The sequence below is a fragment of the Drosophila novamexicana genome, unplaced genomic scaffold (assembly GCF_003285875.2).
Source record: "Drosophila novamexicana strain 15010-1031.04,08,12 unplaced genomic scaffold, DnovRS2.1 tig00000008-arrow-pilon, whole genome shotgun sequence".
Classification (NCBI taxonomy): Eukaryota; Metazoa; Arthropoda; class Insecta; order Diptera; family Drosophilidae; genus Drosophila; species Drosophila novamexicana.
This window is the reverse complement of record NW_020824765.1, coordinates 2,491,309-2,502,352: the sequence shown is the minus strand read 5'-3', so window position 1 is coordinate 2,502,352 and position 11,044 is coordinate 2,491,309. Positions and strand designations below refer to the sequence as shown.

The 11,044-nt window shown below is 36.9% G+C and overlaps 1 protein-coding gene across 1 annotated transcript; it reads right to left on the bottom strand.

The window, feature by feature from the left end:
- Window positions 1-162: 162 nt before the first annotated feature.
- Window positions 163-630, bottom strand: LOC115762897 (ribonuclease kappa). The gene has a single exon (XM_030705276.1). The coding sequence runs from the start codon at window positions 544-546 to the stop codon at window positions 220-222; it is 327 nt and encodes a 108-aa protein (XP_030561136.1). The 5' UTR covers window positions 547-630; the 3' UTR covers window positions 163-219.
- Between the last annotated feature and the right edge of the window lie 10,414 nt (window positions 631-11,044).

The window sequence follows — 11,044 nt, the reverse complement described above, 5'->3', positions numbered from 1 at the left end:
CAGTCGAGAATGCGGTCAACAAACTTGTTTCCCTGCTGCAGTTGTGTCTCTAACTGAAGTGGGCGTGGACTTGGGCGTGGGCGTGGGTGTAGGCGTGAGTGAGGTTGTGGGTTGTGCTGCTGTGAAAGAAAGGTGAAAAAAAAAATAGCTTGATCGCTGAAGCATTGCTTTATGATGTCTACAAAATATATAAGTATATACAAAATGCATCTCAGAGTTTCAGACTTTCCGCTTGCGAAGTTGTTTCGCGTCCTTCGACGCAGCTAGCTTCTTATTCCTTAAACGCAAACAAATGTAGGAGATGAACGCAAAGCAACCGTAGAGCACGGCGGTTACATAGCAGCGTATGGCCAGCTCGCTGAAGGCGCGATCCGCCTCGGTGCGAAACTCCTGCAGGCTATTGTAATGGTCCTTGAGCGGCAGAGAATGTAGAAACGCCAACGAGTGCATCGAGTAGGACATTCCCATCAGCAGCATCTGGAATGTGCCCCAGATGCTGATGAAGAGGCACAATAGCGAGCACTTCTTCCCGCAAACGCAAGGCATTCCAGATGTTTTTCCACTTTCCTTTTGCCAAACATCAAAGTTGAGTTAGTGTATAAGGATTTGTATTAATATATCGATAGTCCGTGTGACGGCTAAGGCAAATAACCACATACGGTGACAGGGACAGAGTCCAAATCACAGTCGGCGACAGGTGCGAGACCCACACGAAATGAAAAGTTTCTGTCGATTGGCTGGCTGCTGGCTCACATCTAACCTTGTGCGAATTTAATGACATTAGATCTCGCCGGCCAGATTGTGAAGTTCATGTGCCTGCCACTAGCTCGAGCTCGAGCACCTGCAACCGCAACGCGTACTTTGAGTACATACATCAATCGACTTGCCACTCGCTTTCGGTTGCGGTTGCGGCTTCGGTTTGTTTCGGGTTGTTCAACCCAAACACACACTTTGAACGAATTCTGAATTGGATACCAATTCTGTAGACTCAAACAGTTCGGTTGGCCAAGAGAGCAGACCTCACAAATTGATTAAGATCTTTGCTCGGTACTTTACACATTTTGCAATTCTAAGCTGTTATTTAAAATTACTTTTGACTTGTTAAATAATATAGCCTACACATTTAAAAGTCTGCTATTTAGTTTTAAATTGATTATAAGACCAAAGCAAAAGCCCTACTAGACCTTACTTCCGATAAATATAAGCTGAATGAATGCTTTTAAAAATGTTATAAATTTAGGTAATGTATTCACCTTGTGTTGCTTAGTCATTTTTCAGCAAGTTCTTAATTTCCCAATGCATTAAATAGATGTACGTATCCATTCTAAGGCTGGATCCTATTTTCTATCGCAAGAGGAGTACAAAGAATTCAATATAAAAATGGGCGTATAACATTAAGCTTGGGAAATATGAAGCTTTAAGTTAAGAATAGATAAAGATTGTGTTAACTTTTGCATCGAAAATTTTTTGAAAATTATTCTAGTTTTGCAAAATGTTAAGTCAAAGATAACAAATTTAAAATAATCGAGAAATTATATGAAACTAATAAATAGTTAAAGAAAGCCATGAATATTAGTTCCAATTCGAAATAGTTAGAAATAATCCGACATGCTCCCTTTTCTAATCCACACAATTAATTGAATTAAACACATTGAAAACAGTATATCCTATATACAGGGGGAATCAGGTAGTCATATATATATAGTAGGTGTCAAATATTGGCTTCCAGAAATACTCTAGAAACTAAAGACAAAATATCTATTAAAGCAAATGTTGCTTTGCGCTGACAAAAATAACTGAAAATTGGGATCAAAATTGATACACTTGATTTTCTGAAATAACATAGGCATATTGCCGCATGACTTAATGTTAAATTGTCGCGAGTTCAAGAAATTAAAGCGATATTGCAAATATTACTTAAGTAAATTATTGAAATTATTGTTCATTTTCCTTTAGAGCTATATATATGGATATTTTCATAAAGAGAGCTATATATATGGAGCTTTTCTTAGAGAGAGCTATATATATATGGAACTTTAAAACTATAATATTATTGGGTAACATCCAAAAACAAAACTCACCCTTTTTCAAACAGCGCACAAAATGGAACTTCACTTCCAAAATCTCTTGAAACGGGCAGCAAAGCAAAAAAGCGCAATAAACTTTTTTTTTTGTCAAAGTGCCTCAAAAATCCGTTACAAACATAAAGTTGTGAAAATTCGTAAGTCGTTATTGCCTTTTTAATTTTTATTGTATTTATATTGTTGTTGTTGTTGTTTTTGTTTTTCCTTTTTTTTTTTTTGTTTACAGCACTTTTTATGTTGTCGTTAGTTTTATGGGTCGCAAAGCTTTAGACTGTTTTTTTTGTTTTTTGCTGAAATGTTTAAAAGCTTCAATTAGCAATCGCCATTAATCGGTTATATTAAAAACTCTTGAGCCTGGTTTCAGAATACTTTGACCTGGAGATAGGACAGCTTTTTTATATGATAATAAAATAAAATAAAAGTCTTTTAAGAGACTAAAAAGACAATACTTTATGATTAATATATAGATATATGGATATAAAGATTTATAGATATACAGATATATAGATATATAGATAGATATATAGATATACAGATATATAGATATACAGATATATAGATACATATATATATAGATATAGATATATATAGATATATCGATTATATATAGACATATATACCCCATGGATATTTTATCTTTTATCTGCTTTGTTTTAAGTTTAACTTTTTAGTTTTTTGCTGTCGCATGTTAAGTCTAGATTATATTCCTATTTAAGTTGTTCTAGGCAAAAATGCGTTCTTCACATTTCTTGCCTTAAATTCTTATTAGATTCTCTAAGAATATTACACATATATATTCAAAAAATGTAAAAACAATATTTTGCCCAAATGATATCAAGAGCATTTGCAACTTCGAGTATGTTATTAAATTAATAATTATTGGTAATTGCAGACTGAAAGCCATTTCGTAATGCGCGAATGGAGGTCAAGTCAGTTATCACAGAAAGCAACCAAAGCCTTGACATTAGGGTTTGGAACTTGGCTGCCCGCTTCACATTTAACATGTCTCGTAATTACATATCAATCAAAGCCCAGCCCCTGTTATTGGAGGACAACCGCTAAAAGGTATTTTATTGCATAACATAAATTCTTTTCGCTCATGTTGCACAAACGATTATTGTACCTTAGTTCAGTAAAAAAAAAAAAAACACTTCACATTCAACTCGCTGGTGGTTATTTATGAAATATGCAACAGATATTTATATGCGCTTTTATTATGACAATGGCTTTTCAATTATTTATACATTTATTGACATGAGACACAATTCTCCACAGTTGTTGACAAGCGTCTGGTTTGGTTCCTTGGCTCAGTTATCGGTTTGGCGTCTTTCGAGAAATTCCGCCGCAGTCGACGAATTATCAAAACAAATAATTCTGTTAGACCGCAAAACTCTGCACTTTCAGCACTTTTCTTTTATTTATTATTATTCTCTTTTCAACGAATTAGCAGAATATGCACATCAAGTTATTTTTATTCATTTTATTTTATTGTATTTTCTGATAAGATGCCGCTGCCAACATTCATTTGAGTTGTTGCTGTTGTTGTTGTCATTTGCTTGTTGCTGCTTCTTTCATTTGTTTCGCATTCTGTTTACTGAAACACTTGTTGAAACGCACACACACACACACACAGACACACACGCTCAAGCAGAAAGAGCGCGCACGACTTTGAATCAGAGCTTGGCGTAGGTACCGTACGAAGCAGACTGGGCTGCACAAGAGCCAAGCAAAACACGAAATTGAACCAGAAGCAGAGAGAGATACCGAAACGAAGCGCGACACAACCAACTTGCTCCACGTTCGCTGCTGGAATAAAACTAGTGAGCGCAAAGCATTGGAGAGACTTCAATGTTGTTGGCGCTTTGCTTGCATGTTGGCGAGGCATTTGGAGTTCTGGACTTCAGAATTAGCTGAGCAGCTGCGATTTTAAGAATATCTGTTACAAGAAGTGGAATATAATATCAAATATGTGCTAAAAAAAATAATACTATTTTCCAAAATTATTTAAATTGTCAATAATAATTTGAATTATTTTTGAATCATTTAAAAAGACTTGTTAAAATAACTTTTTAATTGTATTTTTTTTTAATTTTGGCAAACCAGCAAACAAAATTGTTTAATGTCAAAATTTCAACCTATGAATGTTTCATTCAACTGTTAGAAATTATTTATTTTTATGTTTTAACAGGCCACTGTTAACTTAACATTTTGCGCTAAGTACAAAATATATTGCGCTCAGAGCGTAACATACTTATGCTCAACAAGTGTGCGTCGCCTGACACGAATCTAGCTGCTGCGACACGCTTACATAAAATGTTATTACTATGCTAAGGCTAGAAATAATGCAATATATACAAAATTTATAATCAAAATTCTAAAAAATAAAAAATGTGCTGACCTAAAATTACTTTTCAATTTAAACGCAAAGCAAAATAATTAGAAATTATAATTTTTGGATTTAGCTCCCATTAATTTTACTTTTTTTTAGGATAAGGATAAGAAATTTAAATATACCTCAACTACTTTCATCCCCTTGTCCCAAATTATGTTTTGCATAAATCGTAGAAATAGACTTGAACTCAATCTAACTTTCCAACTTTTGGAAACGAATTGCTCCGACCTCAAAAATCGTTAAAACTCTTTTCCATTTTGATTTAATGTCTTTTGTAGAGCTTTTCAATTTTGTTGCTGTTCCTTTTTTTTTTGTTAATTTTATTTTTAAACGGCTTTCAAGATCTCTGTTGCCTTTTGCGTAATTTGTGTGTCTTTTGTTATAAGGCGCCAAGCTTCTAACATTTCTTTTTTAAACTTAATTAATTTTGGATTTTGTTGAGGGCACGTGCCGCCCTTAAGGTAGGTGGGCATGGTAATTAGTGTTGCGGGGGAGTATTCGGGCAGAGGATCTGCTTCTTAGACTCCTGATAGGATGGGCAACTCGAAGGTCGCTTGTCTTAAGCTGTTATTGGACTGTGAAAGAGTATACAGTAGCCGGCTTGTTACTACTGCACTCGACTTATGAACTAGTTAGGGTGTCATGTAAGGGGCAGGAGTGGTATATGCATATAAAAAACATTTATTGAACCTAAAAACTTGAGTGAGGAAAACGAATTGGAGGCGGCTACTTGTCCATATTTTATATGTCGATTTATTTGCCACAGATTTCCTGTTTGCCAAATTAACCAAGCAATTAAAGCTCAGCTTTTATGGCAAATTAATCGGAGGTGCTTGAAGCTATTTTGCGATCATTAAAAGCAGATCTGTGTCCGCTAATTTTGGCCGACAACAAGCACCTAGGCAAAGCCATAAAACAGGTGTGATCGAACAATGGGCCGCAGTTACGCCCATGGCTGGTTAGCATGAATTACTTATATGAGTTCTGGCCATATTTGAGACTAGCCAAGTTATGGGCCGTTTAGCTGGCAAAATATAGTTACTCTATATGTATGTATATTGACGTAGAAATAGTTGTGATCTGCTTAAAAGGCCAGGCTGTTGGCGGATTTCCGCTCCCAAGCTACTAGAATTTCCAGCCACCCAAATGCCATGTCCCATGATCAGAGCCTCGTCGAGTGGCGGCTGTCGTCTTAGGGCCAAAGCTGGTCATTTGATACAGCCGCTGAAATGTGCAGGAGGAGACGCATAAGCACTCGGGCGATTAGCATGTTAAACAGCGGCTGCTTAAAGGCTATAATTAAGCGACATAAACTTGGGTATTAGGCGCTAAATACACACACACACACACAAACACATGCACGCACACACGCATACTCACACCAAAAAGCTCCAGCTCGAGTGGAAGTGGGCGAGGGGAAATTGGGGAAAACGTGTGCCCCTACCCGCTCATGATTTGCATAACTGTTTGGCTGGGGCACACGCACTCGACGTCTCGATCTTCTTCTGGGTGTGAGTCTCCGAGTCTGGCCCATGGGCCTGGGCTGCATTCGAAACAGACGGATGGTAAACGAAAACGGAGGCAAACAGACACACACACACACACGCACACACAGGCAGACAGACACACTGACATGCACCTGTCCACATACGCGACACGTCGGGCTTTCATTTGCTGCCTAAGAAAGAGTAAACAGCCCCAGAGTCGCGTATTCTATTAATACACTTGCCGGCGGCCACTTTCGGGCATTCCAAATATTCGAATGCAACTCGAAATGGGGCAGATCAGGCTAACTGTGCAACTAGATGTTGTTTAAATATTTTATTCTTTATTTATTTAAATATTTTATTCTATTTTATTCAAATTATTTATTGTCTTCTTCAATTAGTTATTTTGTAACAAGTATTCCATATTGGATTCCAATCAAATCCGTTCTTAGCAAGGATTCGAACCCAACAAAGCGCTTGGTGGCTTTCCATGTCAACGGACCAAGGTTCGAGCCTTGTCTCTGACATCTTTAAAATGTTCAATAAAACTTTATGAACATTTTTTAATTTTTTCTTATAATTATTAGTTTATAAATTTAAGAAATGTTTTTTAGGGTATTCGAGCAGTCGACATACACAGATCAAGTTGCTTTTCCTTTTTCATTGTTGTTTTTTTTATTTATTTATTTTTGTTACACACAAAAGAATTTCCATCAATAATGTCAATAGTATTGCAACAACAACAACAACAACAACAAGAACAACAACAAACAGCGCACGACACTCCTTTTGACTGAGGCTTTGGCCTGGCCTGAGGGTTCTGTTGCTGTTTGGCTGGCATCGTCAGCGATGGGGCCAACGCGACGGTGTTGGCCAAGACGAATTATGACCACAAAAGCTGCTTGGGGTTTTAAGTTATTAGGTAACTTCAACTTCCAACTGTACACACACACACACACACACACACACACACGCATTATTAAATACACGTAAACACATACATACACATATATACCATATGTGAGCTGTTTTATAGTGGCAACAGATTCTGTTCCTTCAATTCAACTCTATTTTTAAAACGTCAAAATCAATAGACCAGGCTGTCCCTTCAATCTCCCGTCCTTCTATTGTTGTGAGAGCCGCGTCTAAAAATGTTTTTTAAGGTCAGTGCACATTCACTCCAAGTTGGCCCACCTGGCTGAGCCGACCCGGCGAATCTCAGGTCCACCCCTTTTCAAATTTCACACCAACTGAAATTGAACTGTGTGTGTGTGGGGTTGTGTGGGTGTGCGTGTGTGCTTGGTAAGCACTTTGATCTAAATTTAAATATAGCAATTTGCTGGGGAATGCAATTTAGAGACAGTTTGGCGGGGACATATTAAAAGTAAAGGGGGTCAACAAAATCCACGAATATTGTAATGTCTCTCTATAAACAACTGTTTGTCCTGACTGATTGATTGACTAAGTGACTGACTGACTGATTGACTAACTGACTAAGCGACTGATTGACTGACTGACTGAGTGACTGACTGACTGATTGATAACTGACTGACCGACTGACTGACTGACTGATTGACTGACTGGCAGACTGACTGACTGACTGATTGACTGATTGACTGAGTGACTGAGTGACTGAGTGACTGACAGACTGATTGACTAACTGACTGTCTGACCGACTGACTGACTGACTGACTGACTGGCTGACTGACTGACTGACTGACTATCTGACTATCTGACTAACTGGCAAACTGACTAATTGACTGATTGACTGACTGACGGACTGATTGGTTATCAAAGCTCAAGCTAAGCCATAAGATATCGCAAAAAAATCGTGCTGCGATTAAAAAACACTTGTACTTTCGTAAATTCATACGTTTGAAATCCTAAAATAATGTTGACCATATTTCTGTTATACAATGAGCTTACTGTACGACAAGCTAAATTGAAGTACAGTGAAAACTCACTTGTGCGAAAACCGACAGCTGGGTAAATTGTTTGACATAATTTTGAGCCTCGCTAACTAGTTCAAATCTGGATAAAAGAATCCGTTTTTTCTAATTAATAGAAATTTTAAGTTCTCGTCCGTTTAAAAAGGAGTCTGTCAGGAGATTTTTCAGCAAAAAATAATTATTATGTGAATATGTGAATTAATTATGAACACTTCGCGCTTGGATGAACCAAAAGATAAAGAGTTATATATGTATTCCTGAGGCATCCGATTTTGATAAAATTAAAAAAAAGTTTGGAAAACTAACAAAATACACATGTTTACCTAGCTTAAGCCTTTGGTTTTTAACATAATTTGTTACGTATTTAATAAAATTTAATTATTTTTAATCCGCGTTAACTTACATTTTAATATTCGCCTAAAACTGTGCCACAGTTTTGTGAATATCTGGGTGAGAATGCACAACAAAGGAGCTGATTAAATTAAATAATGTCCTAGCATATTTATGCCTTTAAAGATATATTTAATTATAATTAATCAATTCATTTCAAAATCGATCAAGTTTATTAGACTTAATTGCTCTCTTTTGCTGGTGTATTTTATTAACAGCCGAAAAGTATGCAATACTTTTGAGATTTTAGGAATTCAAAACGAGTTGCAAATTTAATTTGTGCAATGTATTTACCGAAATGCATTTTATCTCAAAAATGACATTGCATTTATCTTAAACTTTTACGGGTTTAGTATAATAAGACTTGAATTATGTGCCCAAGAATATTGAAAAATGTTAAACTTGAACTTTGGCTGAACTTTGGCCGGAAGTAGAAATGGCAATTTGTTGGACAATAAAAAAAGATAAACGGACTTAGTACTATAATTTTGATTTGGATGAATGCAGCTACTTTTTTTATTCTTGATCAGTTGTTTCGGGTAATGAAATATTTTGGTGAACCTTGAACAATACTATTATGGAATTCAATGAGGTAGACGATCGATTATATCAATGGTCAGGAAAACTTCGCTGAGTTCTATTTGGAAAAATGTCACAAAAATTATGTATAAAAGTTACATAAATTTAGATCTTATAGTGCCTGACTCAGGCTCTTGATGCTGTTAATCAACGGGAATTAAGAAATTATCTCTTGCCAAGCCATTTGTGGACATGTTGAAGAGAGTTGGGGCAGTTGTGGCTAGTTTATGAGATTGGATGCATAATTTTAAATATGCCATTTAACTCAACCCAGCCCAATACACATATTAGAGATATACAACTTTTGGGCAGAGCAGTCTATCGCTGGCCAAAAATGAATTCCCAAACTGGCCGATCGGCACTATTGACACACTTGGGCCAGGTCGTAGTCCGCATTGAGTACTGGACAAGAAGACAAGACCATCAACGCACGATGGAAAGTATCGCCGGGACCAGTCGTGGATTGCCAAATGCAAACAGCTGCCGCTCGAAGCGTCGATGTCTTTGGCAAGACTTTTTGACTTTGTCGCGTTTTTTATTTGTTTGCCAGACGCAGTTAACCAATTAACAGCTTGGCAGCAGCTCCATTTCATTGATTCATTCATTAATTCTTGCAGCCAGCAAACGTCATAAATGCTACGCGCGTTTCTATTGCCAATGGCGAATATATAATTGTGGCTAGCTCTTGAGCTGAGAGATGGCTTGTATACCCTGTAGCCTAGCCGAAACAGGGTATGGCGACAATGTACTCATCCTGCAACTGTACAAACAACCTGGTCGATCTAGTCATGGGATTTGGGCAGAAAGGTTCTTAAACTTACCTTAAACAAGTTAAGTTTGAATTATCTATCTATATCTATCTATCTAATAATATCTATCGCCCTCCCCTCCCCTCCACCAATATATTCTTCAAATTTTATCCGTTGAGAGATATACTTATAGCTCGACTAATAATATTATTCAATAAATTATGAAAGATATAAAATAAAATCCATGTCCGTCTATACTAAAATATATAAATATTTATCTTACTTAAACTCCAAGCCATATATACATATGGGTATCAGGTTTTATCAAATTATTAAATAAAAATTAACAATTAAAAATATTTAAAATATTTAAGACTGACTTTACTGACCTCTTTTAAATGTGATCCCGATTTAAATTGATTGAGTTTTATTGTCAGCAACATTTCCAGGATATCGTGAGGTCCGGCAGACACTTAACTGAATTCTAATCGAATATCACGAGAGCCGTTTGTTTAATCAACCAAAATAAACATTTATAAAAAAAAAAAAATCAACTAAGCGTCAGTTTTGGACATCGTCGCGTCAGATTTGCAGCTTCTCAGCTTTGTAACTTTGTGGCTTTGCAATTCAAATTCAGTGCTGCGTTAATTAATTGAATTCGAGTGAGTCGAAAATACGCATACGCAGCGTGGAGCATGCGCATTCGATGCATTTGCGAAAAATGCACGGCATTCGCCGGCAAAAAAAAAAAAAAAAAAAAAAACAAACTAAATAAAAAAAATTCTTCACATTGGGCAATGACAATCCAAAAAGCGCGGCTGCGCCTTGGATTTGCTTTTCATGCATTGGTTAATTAGGCTTCAACGTCGACATCCACGTCGCAGTCAGCGTCGGCGTCGGCGTCGGCGTCGTCGTCGGAGTTTAAATCTAAAGCATTTTGCACTAATTTGGTGCGCGCGTCGCGCCGCGCCGCCCGATTGCCAAATGCGTCGTTTTGTTGGCTCTAAATAAAGCAACTGGGAGGCGCCTTATGGTGCGCCTGTTGTTGACTGGCAATGGGCAATTTGGCATCTGATTTTACAACCCTTCTCTGGCCAGTTGACTGACCAGTTGGCATAAATTAAAACTTAACGCGCACAAAAAATATAGAACTGGAAAAGAGTCGATGGAACTATCGATTACATCAATGTCTTTGGTGTTTTGAAAACTATCGGTGATCGCTGTTTTCGGGGTTTTCCCATCTCTTGCCCTTTTTGAGCAAAAGCGACAAATAAAATAATTTTAATAAAGTCATCACAGTCGGATGCGATAAACCGGAAGACCTGAAGACATAAATTGTATTAATTAGAAATAATAAATTTGTTTCTTGTTAATATTACTAATCTCTCCCAATTATTTTCTTTTTAAAAACATC

Excerpts from the sequence above, each read along its gene's own strand:
- LOC115762897 (XM_030705276.1), bottom strand. The coding sequence starts at position 546 with ATGCCTTGCGTTTGCGGGAAGAAGTGCTCGCTATTGTGCCTCTTCATC.